General features: G+C 39.0%; 1 protein-coding gene across 6 annotated transcripts in view; it reads right to left on the bottom strand.

Moving 5' to 3' along the window:
- The window catches only part of IL1RAPL2 (interleukin 1 receptor accessory protein like 2), a 550,497-nt gene that overhangs the window by 131,248 nt on the left and 403,561 nt on the right, over window positions 1-15,688 (bottom strand). For all 6 annotated transcript variants that reach the window (XM_073358323.2, XM_073358325.2, XM_073358329.2 and 3 more), the window contains one exon: window positions 11,070-11,144. In XM_073358323.2, coding sequence (XP_073214424.2) covers window positions 11,070-11,144 — 75 coding nt within the window. The remainder of the gene's footprint in view (window positions 1-11,069; window positions 11,145-15,688) is intronic.

Here is a 15,688-nt window from a genome sequence, read left to right as displayed (position 1 = left end):
GATCACAATATCCAGTTTTAAAATACCTAGCGTGGTGAAAACCTTCCAAATACTTTCACAGTCATTAGGTTTCAGGGACTTTTAGTAATTAGATAAATGGCATGTCTGAAAATGGACTTAAGTCTGTAGCACAGTAAATAAATGCAGTATGTGCATCACAGGAAATCAGAAAATGAGAGATACATAAATGAAGAATATAGACAACACGATTACTGTTAGAAAAGGACACCCCCTCTCTTTGTATATACTTTTTTACAATATTTGTGGAGGCTATTTTCCACAGTCATAGGTCACTTATTATATGTAGGAATGCCTGTTTGTGTCTGTTAATAGACATTTTTGCAAAACATGTTGAGTAGTTAGATGTGTTGTTATGCACTCAGCACAAACAAAGGTGTATGCATGTAGATGTGTGAACAAAATATTTGCACGCCTATTTGAAAGTTAGCTCAGAAAATAAGAGGTTTGCATATTACCAAAGATGACCTATTGATCTTTGATCGGAAAAAGTTTCTAGAATATAATATGTTTAATATGGAATGTCTATTCTTGTGCACTACAGGTTATTTACCTGTGGATTTCCTATTTATTTCAGTGGAAAACAATGGGGGTTTCCGTGCCCCATTACACATGAACCCTGACATGCCTGTAGAAAATTAAGTTGTTGATAAACATGAATTCATTTGAAAATCCCCCCTGTAATAATAGCCATAATTTCAGATAGGAGTTACACTGGGAGAGAATGTGCAGAATATGTGAACTTGGAATTTGTCAGCACCTGAATTAATGCTAAAATGGGATGCTCCTTCATCACGTACAGTACTTACAATCTGAATAGCAATTTGATCCTGAGTAGCATTCATTTTGCCATACAAAATTTGCAAAAGCTAAACTGCAGTCCCACAGAGACCCTCTCAGTCAATTTTCTTTGGTAAAGCTGATTGCCTAATGCAAGCTGTATAGTCTCTACAATCTGGTCTCTAGACTGGATTCATGGTAGAGCTGTTTGAATGAGGCAAAAACTTTTCCAGAAATATTTGTTTACATTTTTAAACAAATTCAGTTCAGCTGTTCGTTTGTTTTTGTTCTTTTCCCTTTCCCCCCGCCCCCCATACAAATTTTCTAGCAAAACGGTTTTTTGCCAGGTATGTTTACTAAAACAGAATTTGAAGGGAATATTGACGATTATTCACTGAAAGTGGATTTCAAATTCATCAGTTCAGGTATTTAAATTGGAAACCTGATTATAAAAGAGTTAATGTTTGTTCACTCAAGGAACTTACGGTTCTACATGGCCAACATATCTATTCAACACAGCAGCAATTCCCAGTCCCGCACATTGAAGACATACGACAAACTACTCCCAAAAGAGCTACGAACCCTGAGTATTTGTGAAAATTATTTGAAATAGGTCAGGGTTGTCTCTCATTTATGGGATGGCAATTTGTGAATAGAAAAAGAGGTGGAATTCATCAAATACATTTTGTTTGTTAATTATTCTCTTACCTCTAGTCATTGGCTCCGGATAAGTGAGCATGGATGACTGAATCGTGAAAAAAAAAAGTCTGTAAATGCTGAACCCATAAACTATTCAGCTTGGTCAGTGAAGTATGGAGAATGTTTTGAGTTAGGAGAGAATTGTATGAAGCTTGACCAATAAAGCATGCAGCACCATTTGCAAACCATGTAATTGAGTCTGTATTAGTAAAGTATGCAATTCATTTAGACCCTAGATCTGCTAAATTTAAATTGCTATTTACTTACGCCATTCTGTGAGTGCTATGCACAAGTCTATCAGTAAAGTTTGCTGTTTCAGCAATAAGTGTATTGCTGAAAGAGTTAAGTGCCTGTTCCTACAAATACTTACCTGTCCGAGTAAAGCTATACACGTAGAGTAGTTCCATTTAGATTTCATAGGGCTACTCACATGTGTCAATTTATTCATCTGCTTGAAAATGCTAAAACTGGTAAACTTTTATACAGTATTAAGTATATAAAAACATACCCACTACTAGACAACTACATTTATCATGAAGTTGGCCTATTAACCTAAAAATGTGCAATAGAAAGTGCAGTGTGTTCCACTCTTTCCATTTCTTCCTACTGTCTGTATTATTGATTTCCACTGGATATTTGGGGGCTGAAAAGGCATGTCCTATATGCTTTCAGTAGATAGTAAAGGTATCAGTGCTTTATAGACAAATCTCCCTTTGAGACTCTCTCATTTATAGGCAGCGTCTAAGAATAGAACAGTAAATCAATCTGGTTGTAATAGTGAAATTTCAGTTTTGTAACACAAGCAATTCACTCCTGTAAGACAAAAATAAATACAAGAGTATCTAGGACAAAGTTAAGTGTGAAAATAATCCAAATATAGACTCAATTAAACAAAAGTTTGGTAGGTTTTTTTTTAAGCTCTTCTCTTTTGATAGCAAGTCTAAAGTTGTGTCTATATAACTATGGCACCCGAGATCGTGAGACTGCAATATCCTGATTTTAATAAATATGAATTATGTGATCACTCTTCATTTTCTGCACCTTGTTGCCTTTGAGAATAGACTATGAACTCCCATTTTCGCTTCTTCATAAAGGGAAGATTCATAAGAATGATTAATCCATATTTTAATCTTTGACATGCACTGTGGAAACACCAGCAGCAGGATGCGTGGTCTAGACCTTTCTCCCTACTGTATATTTTGACTGACTGATCCTTCTGCCCCTTCTCTATCTTTTGGTGAAGCTGTAAATAAGTGGGGATGTGGAATGGCATACTCAGCAATTGCAGAATGTTGAAAAGGTCAGAATAGTACAGCCAGATGTTACTGTCCCATAATATACAGAATATATGAGGCATTCACCTTCTCCTAACTCAGTCATATGACAAACAAACAGCAAATGGAACAGCATGAATGCATTCCAGTGACAGTGTTTTTAACGAGTATGGAAAATGGTGTGAACTGCCCATTTTTGTTACACCCCTAAAGCTATATTAGGGCCCTCCTACTAATGCATACATATAGCCCCCACTTTCAATTGCATAGCATCACACATATAAGTATAACAAATACACATCAGTCAAATGCTTTTAAGTTTAGTTTCCTGATCAGAGCCGAAGAAAGATAAGGAAAAACTTGGATCAATATTTATTGCTCAATGTTCTATCTACCTACTATTTCCCTCTTCCATTGCTGTAGTGTCTGAGACCTCACACTCCTTTGAAATAAGGAAGTACTGTCCCCATTTTGCAGATGAAAAACTGAGGAACCTGGAAGATTAAGTGTCTTGTCCAAAGGCACACAGAAAGTCTATGGCAGAGGGAGCAATACAACTGTTTTCCATGAGTCCCATTCCAGCACCCTTCCTATTAGACCATCCTTTCAGCTTCTAGTCCTGTGGGCTAGACTTCCCTTTTCTGGAGGAAATACGACTCGGAACAATCCAAAAGCAATAAATATTGCAAAGAAATGGTGGGTGGAGTAGTGTGTTTATTGAAGTCAATGACAGTTTTGTTTGAGTGAGGATATGTAGGTACACATGGTGGTCATTTGGACAAAGCTGCCATTGGCTTCAAAGGGAACGTTGTGCAGGGTCAGTCCCACGATGTTTACAATCAGTTTGTACATGTCTATGGACGAACGCCACTATGGAAATGTTAGCCATTATAAACTTTTTTCAAGTTGCTTTTACTTGAAGAATTTTACATTGTGGTAGTGCAGATAAGAAAGAAAATAAAAGAGATCTGATTAAACTTTTAAGACACCTCTATGGCAAATTTTGTCTTAAAGCATATTTGTCTGGTATCGCTGGATATTGCTCCATAAAAATAAATAGGATAAAATCATTGTGTCCTCAGAGTTGTACATTAAGAAGCCTGATGCAAAGCCCAATGAAGAATACAAAATACTTGAACAGAAGCATAACAGTAATGAAATATGTAAATATAGAGTGGGTCAACTTCTGCTCTCTGATATGTTAGTGAAAATCTCATGGATGTCTATGGGCATTAACAACATGGGACAGAAAGCAGAATTTGGCACAGTGTCCCCAAATCAACCAAACTGTCACAAATATCAGGAGCCAAACTCTGCTCTCTGTTATTTCTGTGCATATCTGGATTAATCATGTTTAAATTGATAGTTACTGCAGATTAAACCACCCTAATGGCAGAATCTGGCATCTAGTTTCTAAATGTAGCATTTTGGCTTTATCCCTAGGAAAAGCTATTAACAACAAACCAAATTAGCATTAAAGCATTAGCTGTACTACACGGAGTATTTAGGGAACTTTTTCTAAAGCTGAATGTCAGACAATGTGTCTCTAATATTCTGTACAGATTAGTACAAAAGCTATTGTAATAGATGCAAATCCTACCTCCCCTTGTGTGGGCCTGGAAAGCCGTGGAACTTCTGCATTTCTGCTGCAGAGCAGATGCATGCTACAGAGAGCCCTTTAACAAGGACTGTACACAACACTCCTTGCGGAGAACTGCTCCTTAATAGCTTTCTTCCCCAGGAGTATGGAGAGCTAGGGGTACTGCAGCTTCATGGATCCACTGTCCTAACTGGCTGGCTAGGGGATGTGGAATCATGGTAGACAGTAAACTTTCATGGTGGTAGATGTAGCCATGGGAAGTAGGCTCCATGGTTGTTCCGATTCTGGGATATGGTTTGGGGCAAGATTCTGTCCCCACTATGTACCTAGGCATTAGCTCAGACTTTGCATAAGGAAAAAAAGAATGTAAGACATTGAAGAATAGTTTTTAGCCATGTTTGCGGAATACATAATGCACTCAGTTTAATGATGAAGACTACAGCTGGGGGTCAATTACACTGCCCACCATCAAGTATTATTGAGTATTACTAGAGGAGGATGGGTATCTACAGGGTAGTCTGGCAGGAAAGATTCTGCTACCCATAAAATGTTATTGGTACAACTACAAGACTAACATTAAAGGTAGCATATTTTCCACTAGTAAGATACAGAATGCTTTTTGTATTATATATAGTAGGTGGGGCTGGAATTACCCAACACCTTAATTCTGGCATTTCCTAACCTTTCAGTGTTTCAGGGTAGCAGCCGTGTTAGTCTGTATCCGCAAAAAGAAAAGGAGGACTTGTGGCACCTTAGAGACTAACCAATTTATTTGAGCATAAGCTTTCGTGAGCTACAGCTCACTTCATCGGATGCTGTAGCTCACAAAAGCTTATGCTCAAATAAATTGGTTAGTCTCTAAGGTGCCACAAGTCCTCCTTTTCTTCTTTCAGTGTTTGACTTTGCAACCTTAATAGTCTTTTAATGTAGTTTTTTGGTGCATTTATATTGCACACATATGTGTGCACACATACTCCTCTTGAAAACTCATCTTTCCTATTGATCGTTTTAAAGCTTAGGATTTCTGAATTATTTTTTGTTCAGAAAACACTGTCATATTGCATCAAGACTCTTCTTAGTACTGCCGTCCTTAAAAGTGAATTGAATGAAGTCTTTGTCAGTTGACTGGTAATAAGGTAAACATTAGACAAATGACAACTCATTGCTGTTGTTCTTCCATTGGCAGCTTTTTGCATAAAATTAACATCCTTGGAAGAGCCCACAGAAATTTAGAATGAAAAATGGTCTAAAATAAAAATCAGGACCCTGGACAGTAAATTTAGCTTAATCTTATTTTTCTTGTCAGCATGTGCACAAATTTTGCTGTCCTATGGAGCTCCTCCCAATCAGAGCTTCCTCCCAATCAGTAAAAGGGAGTTTTAATTATTATTTTATCATCTCTACCTGATTCCCACATCTCTCAGCAGTTACCATAACTTTGCACGTTCTCTTTCATTTATTTTACAGTGCCCTTGATTGATCTGCTTAACAATCAGTCCCAGGATATTTCATAGCTACAGCCCACAGAGGAAAAATCTTTCTAGGCAGTAAAAAATGAGAATGCTCAAATAGAAGGTGTTTTTCTCAATACCTCTGAAAGCAAGAAAAATACCATGAACTCTGGCAAGGTAAATCCCTTGACACTTCCCTTGTTTGGAAAGTGAATTAACTGAGAAATTTGTCCTTTTAAAAGTAATGCGTATGTCACCCTTTTTACTGTATTTCTGAGATCAAAGCAAATATATTTTTAAAACCAGATGATACATAAATGATGGATTCAATTACTATACACACTGACATGCAAACATTCATTTCAATTACACCTATTTCTAACTAAATATCCATAAAGAGGAGATTTTACCTAAAATTAATTGTAATAAAGGCCAAGGAATTAACAGCACAGAAAATCTCTAGGTCTGTTTGCATGTGGGATTTTTAGATCTTTAGCTCCTCTATGGAATATGTAACTCTAAGTAGAGTTGGGTGAACTTTTTTCAGACAAATGGTTTATTTAACAGCTTCAACAGGAGAAACTGAGAGCAGCCTACCCCCTACAGGTTAAGATGCTCACCTGGCAGGGGGAAAATCTGAGTTCCAGTCCCTGCTCCAGAGTGGGGATTCACACCTGGGTATCCCACATCCCAGGCAAGTACCCTACCTGCTGGGGTACAGATTAGAAAGCAGGAGTTGGACACACAGAGACCTTACCCACTGGGCGAAAGGATTAAGGCATGGGCCACACACACACGAACACGCACGCACGCACGCACGCACAGTTTGTTGGTCCAAAGCAGACATTGCTGGCGAATTCCAAAGCATTTACTGATGTGAATATTTTTTCTGATTTTGCAGTTTACTGTCTGAAACAGAAAAATCAATTATTCACCCAGCTCTAATTGTCAGGCATCAGCCCTAGCATTAGTTAGATGAGTCTAGGAGCTGCTCTATTATAACCTAGCGAGTATGGTCTCTTTGGGGCCACTGTCTAGCAGACAATTAGAGCACAGCTGTGCTTCACCCCTTCTCTGAACACACCCCTGATATGCCCCCTACACCAGCCCACTAGGCCAGTTTTACACTTGTTAAGATCCCTCCTGCCCACACTGGGGAAATTCTCCACTGTCTTGCTACAGGCAGATTGTGGCTCTTTGTACTGCCTGAGCGGTGCAAAGGTTCTCTTGCCTGATCCGGCTCCTAGCTCAGAGTTATCTGGTCACCTAGAACTGGTGTAGTGAGGATGATCTTCAGATTCAGATTCTTAGCATGTTGAGTGAGTAAACAAAGTTCCATAAGAAAGGGGAGGGGAAATAATTTTAAAATAAAAGTAGCAAAGTAATGTACCAACAGCTTGTCACAAGACTGATAGCACAGCATGCTTCACTTACAGTCACACATTTAGAAAATTACAAATCTATCCTGGCCTGCTTCCAAAAGAAGTGGATTTTTATTTCGATGGTCTGAACAGTCATATTCAGATCTTTAAAACCGACTGAACCCAAACCCAAAGCTTTGAGGTGTACACATCTCCCTGTTTGGATTTTTAAAAAATGCACTAGTAATTCTGCAACCTCTGTGATAAGTAGTGGACAATTTAGGCTAAATAAGGTCTAACAAGGAAGCAGCTATATTTTGCGGCAGAAGTAAATGCGGAGTGTAGAAAGCAAGAATCTTAAAGCACGTTACAAACTTTACCCTCAGAACCCTCCAAGAGGTATTACCACATTTTCCAGGTGAGAAAACTATGTCTGGCAGGAGTTATGTCACTTGACCAAGGGCACTATCAAGTCACTGGTAGATCAGGGAAAAGAACCTTGATTCCTAGTCATCTGCAGAAGCCACAAGGCATACCTTCTCCTGAGAAATACAGGACAATATGACCAGATTCAATTGATTGCATGGCTAGTCATCTGACACAGGGATGAATATATATTTGTTCAAAAATCTTGAACAAATATTCTGCCAGTTTTAACTTTTAGCTTTAATCTATTGGAAAGCCTTGAATGATCTTCATTAGGAAACAGTTAAGACTATTAGAGGAAACTCATGTATTTGAAGAACTAATCTTTAAAATATAATGTCAGTGTATAGAAAGGTTAAGTCTGCTGCATATTCTATAATGAGATTGTGATTCACAAATCCTTCCAAAATCCATAATGCCTATGAATATTAAAATAAAAAATTCTTGATGAAAATGAGCAAGCAAAGCAAGCAATTCAATCAATCTATTGTACTTCCCTTCTAGTTTTATCAAGGGCTGAAATTATTGTCTGGTTTAGCAAAGTGTCTTGGATAATTAAATTGTTTTGAACTATCGCACTAGTCCTCTGTGATGCTCTCTTGTCATCTCTCTGTCTTGCTCGCTCACTCTCTCCAGCAGAGACAAACAGAGAAAACAAGTGGGTAGCAATTTGTAGTTTCTGCTTCCAGCTGAACTTGATAGGGCTGTTTTGATCTTTGTCAAATTCCAAAGCATGGAAAAAGAAAAAAAAATCACACTCCTTGAGAAGAAACAAGACATGTTTTGGGGCTTATTTGAAGCCTGAAGGAACTCTTTTATCTATTGTCAATAAAAACTATGCAAACCCACTTTCATTTGAATCTTCTTATAGTAGAGAAAGCAAAGACATGAGTATTGAAGTTAGCAATTAGGTCACATAAGATGTTGTATGTGGTCAGGCCACTGACTGCTCTTAACAAATCCTGTGTAAATGTTGCTTTATTAAGGATATAGGAAATAAATAACTGCTATTCTCCTGTGCCTACAGAGAGAAGACAACTAAAGATTCGTTTGGCAATGAAAAGCTAAATTGGTCTTTCTATTAAAGTGGCCACGTTAATGGAGTGAATGTAGTTTCTTTGGTATGTAGAAGCATTTTAATATTTGCCTGACTATTTAAAGGGCATACACAAATTGGATGAACAGGTTAATCTCCAGGGATTATTGACACTGTAAAATTAGGATGATTTTGAATAGAATATTTATGTTGATTTCTAATAAAAATATATTAGGAACACACACGGTTGGTATGTGCAGCAACATTTTAAGACAGGCAAATAAACAAATTAAAACCAGCAGCTATCCCACCCTTGTCCCCAACTCTCACGAGAACTCTCCACCCAATGCCTCTTTCAAGCTCCATGGTATAAAGAAAAATGTGTTGTGCTCTGAAGGTCAACAAACCCTTCCACATCAAGTGTGTGTGTGTGTGTGTGTGTGTGTGTGGAGGGGGGTAGGTTCTGAAGCCCTGGACCCCTCACTGAGAATTCTCTACTCCCAGCTCCTTGCCTGTTAAATCCAGGTGGGTACAGCTGGAAGAACGCTACTCAGTGTTTTTGAACTATATTTAGGGTACTGTTCTTTTGTAAACATTAATCTTTCAGCATATTATGAAAGTTTAGGAACAATAACCAAACGTATCACTGTGTCAGCAAGAAAGTGCTGCATGTCAACTCCTAGATTCTAGGGGACAACTAATGGATTATACCATGGGACAAAAAAATGCAAGGACTTTTATTTCCCTTTAGAGATATTCTGAAATCCTATTACTGCAACATATCTCCCAGGGGCAGGAGATTTTTTTTTTTTGTAGCAACACTTTTTACTAGTAGAAAAAATAATTTTATATGGGGGACCAGTCAAAGAAAAATTCTGCAGGGGCTAGATACGTAAGATGAGGTGGGGGGAATTGAGGTTAGAAAGGAAGATCCAATAAGAATATAGGAAACAAGGATGTGCGTGTTTTGTATTAGTTTGTTTCACTGATGTACTTGAGGACATTTCACTAACCTCGAAGGATTCATTAATTCTGATTTTTTTTTCAAAAAAGTTAAATCTGTGAGCTTAATTAATGGAACTGAATTGGCATTCAGCTTGCTGGGATGATCCAAAGCCCATGTCAGTGGGTGTCTTCACAGTGACTACAGTGAGCATTGGATGATGCCCTTTGAACCTGTGTATGTGTGTGTGTGTTTGTTTTCATCACTAAGGATCAAAATCTATCAGACACATGCACACAAATTTGAATGAAGATAATTGGAGTATCCATATCTGGGGGCAGGATTTGGGTACTTTAGGCAGAATCCACTGTTGCTGTCTCTCTATCTATCCTTACAAACTGTTGGAAGCTAATGTTTAAGATGAATTCAGGTCACAAATGATTCACATTATTGTGCACAACTTAACAGACAATCCAATTCAAGGACTGAAGTTCCATTTGATGGGACTTAAACACATGCTTAAGTGCTTTGTGGAAGAGGGATGCACTTAAGCACAAGCCTGAAGTTAACTTTATTGAATTGGGACATAGAACAGTAGGTTTACATTAAAAACGTATGGCCCCATCACACTGGTATCAGTGCAACATAATCTTACAATCTCAAACCATGATCCTACTTTCTTTTATAATTGTGTAAATCAGGATTCAGTGGTCTTGTTCCAGTGTAAACCTAGAGCCAGAGCAGAGTCAGGCAATAGGAGATGGAAAATAACTCAAGCATGATGAGGCAAACAATCTGTCACAACAACTGTTTCTTTTATAACTTAAACCCACATACTTCAATCCTCAACAATATTTGCAATTCCATGCCTCAACATAAGGAACGTTTCCCACCTGACAAGACTTCTACCAGAACTTCAAAATCCCACTATTACCCACAGCAACAATGTGGCCCACAGCTAACTACTCTCAAAAAGGTCACTTTGCAGAACTCTCTTATAAAGTTTCTTCCTATTACCTCAGGGGTTTGTGGCTGATTAAGATTCAGACACAGGCTAGCAGAAGAAAATGTAAGAGACAGAGAAAAGAATACAAACATTTTAATCAAAGAAACTTTTCAATAGACAATGCATTCTTTCCCTTTATCTTTTAAAGAATCGCCATTCTGTATTTTGTTAAAACATTTGTCTCCTATGCACGGTGAACATTGACTGACCAGTGCAGGCACCAGTGAAGGCATCCATTAATTTATCAATCATACACTCAAAAGAGTGGCAGCCCTGAATATTTAATACTCCAGGTAACCAATTAGTATTGCCTTTCCTTGAAGCTATACAAACTCATTTCCTTAAATTCTACCATTATAAATGAGAAGCAGCAAATTGATTTGCATGTAATAACAGTGGCAATAAACCTTTCAATTTTCCCCATCTGTTAACAGAACTGATATTTAGGCTCTATTATTCCCAGAAGGGGACTTACCCAGCTGGACATCTATGACACTCGGCTGATTCTCCACGGGGAACAATGGTTTTGGAGGTTTGTCGGTGAGCAAAGCTAGAAAATGAGAACAAGTAATGGAAAAATTGAGACAAATTACAATTAGAGGAAGATTCTGTCACACAGAAGTTACTGTGTATTTGCAGACTTGATGATGTGTAAACATTTATTCCACAAGGTTGCTGCTTTGGCTGCTATGCTATCAATACAGTATTAATTTCCTAGCAGGCTTAGTGGCCCATGGATTCAGTGGAAGCAGTTATGTTTTAAAATATGATACAATCAATTGGCTCCTTTCTGGTGATGTCATCGTCTTCTTTTTGTTGGATAACAATAAACTGAACAGAATGAATTTCCTTTAAGTGTTTTAGGTCCTGATTTTGTAAAGTATAATACACATGCCACTCCCAGTGTGTAATGAACTAGATTGCTCGCAGGTGTAGACGCTTAAGACTTGGTCTATTCTTAAAAGTTAGGTTGACAGAGCTACCTTGGTAGGGCTTACTTTGTTAATTTGCTCAAGCAATTTTTTTACATTCATAACTGATACAGCAAGCCCAAAGGTGCCAGGACTATGAAGTGCTAAGCCGAAAGGTGCCGGGGGGCTTAGCCCTGGCAAGCCCTGGCACAAATTAAGCACTGTATCTTGGTCAGCAGTATGAAAAGAATCCACACTCCTGACTTCTGGAACTCTGCCAACCTAGCGCCCAGTGTGTAGACACAGCTATGCCAATGAAAAAGAATGCAACTGTCGTTTGTGGAGGTGGTGTTCCTACACAGACAGGAAAACCCCTTCCATTGGTTTCAGAGTAACAGCCGTGTTAGTCTGTATCCGCAAAAAGAAAAGGAGGACTTGTGGCACCTTAGAGACTAACCAATTTATTTGGGCATAAGCTTTCGTGAGCTACAGCTCACTTCATCGAATGCATACTGTGGAAAGTTTAGAAGATCTTATTATATACACACAAAGCATGAAACAATACCTCCTCCCACCCCACTCTCCTGCTGGTAATAGCTTATCTAAAGTGATCACTCTCCTTACAATGTGTATGATAACCAAGTTGGGCCATTTCCAGCACAAATCCAGGTTTTCTCACCCCCCCCCCACCCCCCACACACAAACTCACTCTCCTGCTGGTAATAGCTTATCTCACCAGCAACCACATACCACAAAACAGAACCACTAACCCAGGAACCTATCCTTGCAACAAAGCCCGTTGCCAACTGTGCCCACATATCTATTCAGGGGACACCATCACAGGGCCTAATAACATCAGCCACACTATCAGAGGCTCATTCACCTGCACATCCACCAATGGATATATGCCATCATGTGCCAGCAATGCCCCTCTGCCATGTACATTGGTCAAACTGGACAGTCTCTACTTAAAAGAGTAAATGGACACAAATCAGATGTCAAGAATTATAACATTCATAAACCAGTCGGAGAACACTTCAATCTCTCTGGTCACGCGATTACAGACATGAAAGTCGCTATTTTACAACAAAAAAACTTCAAATCCAGACTCCAGCGAGAAACTGCTGAATTGGAATTCATTTGCAAATTGGATACTATTAATTTAGGCTTAAATAGAGACTGGGAGTGGCTTAGTCATTATGCAAGGTAGCCTATTTCCCCTTGTTTTTTCCTACCCCCCCCCATGTTCTTGTTAAACCCTGGATTTGTGCTGGAAATGGCCCACCTTGATTATCATACACATTGTAAGGAGAGTGGTCACTTTGGATAAGCTATTACCAGCAGGAGAGTGAGTTTGTGTGTGTGTGGGGGTGAGAAAACCTGGATTTGTGCTGGAAATGGCCCACCTTGATTATCATACACATTGTAAGGAGAGTGGTCACTTTGGATAAGCTATTACCAGCAGGAGAGTGAGTTTGTGTGTGTGGGGGGGTGAGAAAACCTGGATTTGTGCTGGAAATGGCCCGACTTGATTATCATACACATTGTAAGGAGAGTGATCACTTTAGATAAGCTATTACCAGCAGGAGAGTGGGGTGGGAGGAGGTATTTTTTCATGCTTTGTGTGTATATAATAAGAACTTCCAAACTTTCCACAGTATGCATTCGATGAAGTGAGCTGTAGCTCACGAAAGCTTATGCTCAAATAAATTGGTTAGTCTCTAAGGTGCCACAAGTACTCCTTTCCCTTCCATTGGTGTAGGCGGAGTCTATCCTAGGGGGTTATGCTGTCATGGCTATGGTTTTGCAGGATTGGAGCCCATAGGTCCTGATTCAAAGTTCATTGAAATCAATGAAAAGACTCCCAGTGATTTTAATGGGCTTTGGATCTGGACCTTTAAGCATCATTTCATCAATGTAACACAGATTTATTTGTGTGTGTGTGTGTGTGTAAAAAAGATACAGAACGTCTGTATGTTAGGAGACCTAGACTCCCCCTCTCCTTTTTATAGTTCCTAGGTTTTTCATTTTTATGGGAATTTACATTTCCCCCCTTTCTGAAGATATATTTCCATGCCCAATTCCAGAATGAAAATAAAAAGAGAAAGAATGTCAATCCTGACTATTAACACTTCGGATTTACCTGCCCTCTGAATGACTTATTCTTCCCAAACAGATGGTGTCATGGCAGAGCAAGCATGTCAGAGGTGCCATCTACAGTCAGTGCTGGTGTTCATCCATACAATTGTCATTAGAAACAGGCTTTTTCCCCTCTAGAGGGTTTTTAAGCCTCCTCCTAACACAGCCTGTCTTTGTGAGTATTTCAGTGGAAAGCACAGCTACAGACAATGGTTGTGATCCAGATCCTGAGTGCCTTCACTATGGAGCTCAGCACCCTCCAACCCCATTGGTTTGAAGAGTCACTGAATTGAAATATTTAGATGTTTCCAAAACAAATTTGTTTTTACCACAAGAATTCACTGAAATTGACCTGAATTGGCTAGTTGTTTTGGTTGACCTGAATCTGCGTTTTTGGGGAGGGGCGGGGGGCACAAAAAGATTGTGCACAAAAAGTTTCACCCAGCTTTCATGGTAGGCCCCACGCTATGCGCTAAATGGTTTCCTAACACTCAAGTAGAGCAGCCTCCAAATCGCTTAGCTATACAGATAAATAGAAGTGCAGGAGAAGAGGACAATGATAGGTAATTGTGTTGTAAGAGAGGTGGCAGACAATACTTTCCCACTGCAGGCACTATATTTTTCATTCAGTGATTGTTAGGATTTCCTCTCTTCTTATACTTCAATTCCTCTCTTGAAATTGTCAATAAATAATAAGTTAGAAACAGTTAAGAACCACTGACCCAGAAGTACATAAAATTAAATATAATCTGCTATCAATCATAAAAAAATCCTTTTGTGAAATTCTCTGCTGGTGTCCCTTAGTTTACTATAAAGATTAGATGTGCTCCCTAGCATTTGCTGGGAGGGTACCTCATCACTAGAGACACAAGCTGATAAAATTGTTTTTCTGCACTTTTGGTTTAGTTTCTATATTGGTTCCTGTTCGTGCTAGGTAGATGCACTGGAAAGAGGCAGAAGGAAGCAATTGTTAAAGGAATAGGAAGAGTACAACAGCACTCCAGGTGCAGAAGGTCACCAGCCTCTGAAAACAACAATCATTCTCAGAGAACGCTAGCAAATACATTGTTACCCAGGAGGAATGGTTCCCCCTCACTCCCACACCAACCTGTTGGCCTGTGCCTGAAAGTCTGTAGCACCAAGTATATTCAGTGTCAAAGTAACAGGAGATAAAGAGAAGCTGTTTTTGGTTGCAGTCTCTAGAAGGGCTTGTTCCAAAGCCCACTGAAGTCAGTGCAAAGCTCATGGCTTCAATGATACTTTGGTACAGGCCTTAAGGATTTGATTCTGCCAGTTTCTGAGCACTCGCAGAATTGAGGCCTAGGTGCAGAGCGATGGCTAATTTCTCAATCTATATTTTATTTTGCCCTCTGGAAAAAAAAGTCAGACTAAATTGACATTTATTAGCATATTTTGACTGATTTATATCCAAGGGGTAATTTACGTGACCTCAGAATGTGATCCATCGGGCGATTTTCATTGCTGGTATCAATCTACTGAAATCAATGGATTTACACCATGGTTGAATTTACCCCCTTATATTTTGAGAATAGTGTTACTAGTAGTCTCCATTTTGTCTATTATCCTCATTTAGTTTCTGTGTGGGTTTTCTAGCTTGCATTTCTACCTTTAGGCTTCCCTTCCATTAGTGCTTTTCATCTCTGGTACCAAATGGCGTTTTAACTTCCTGTGCACCCTAGGCTTTTGAGTACATTCACTGTTCTAGTTGCACACATGCTGTTCCAATGTGTTTTGGCTTTGTTTTATTTTATGTTCACTCATCCCTCTCTTCTCCCCCCGCCCCCATTGAAATGAGTTGAGCTTCTCTTTTTCTTGATAAGTTAAAGTTGCAGCGTCTCTGAATCCTGGTTTAATGTGTTCATGTGGGTTACGTATTTAAACTGTTGTGGTTTTCCATATTGCTCTGAGAGGATAATCATTATAATGAACCAGAAATGTGTCAGATTTAGCTTTTTGTAGGCACTGTAGGCCAAAAGGGATTTTCAGAATAAAATGTGGAGGAATGCTGGCTCTTACATGTTGC

The sequence above is a fragment of the Lepidochelys kempii genome, chromosome 9 (genome assembly GCF_965140285.1).
Source record: "Lepidochelys kempii isolate rLepKem1 chromosome 9, rLepKem1.hap1, whole genome shotgun sequence".
In the NCBI taxonomy this organism is placed as follows: domain Eukaryota; kingdom Metazoa; phylum Chordata; order Testudines; family Cheloniidae; genus Lepidochelys; species Lepidochelys kempii.
The sequence above is the reverse complement of the archived record's forward strand: the minus strand, read 5'-3'. Positions and strand labels throughout refer to the sequence as shown.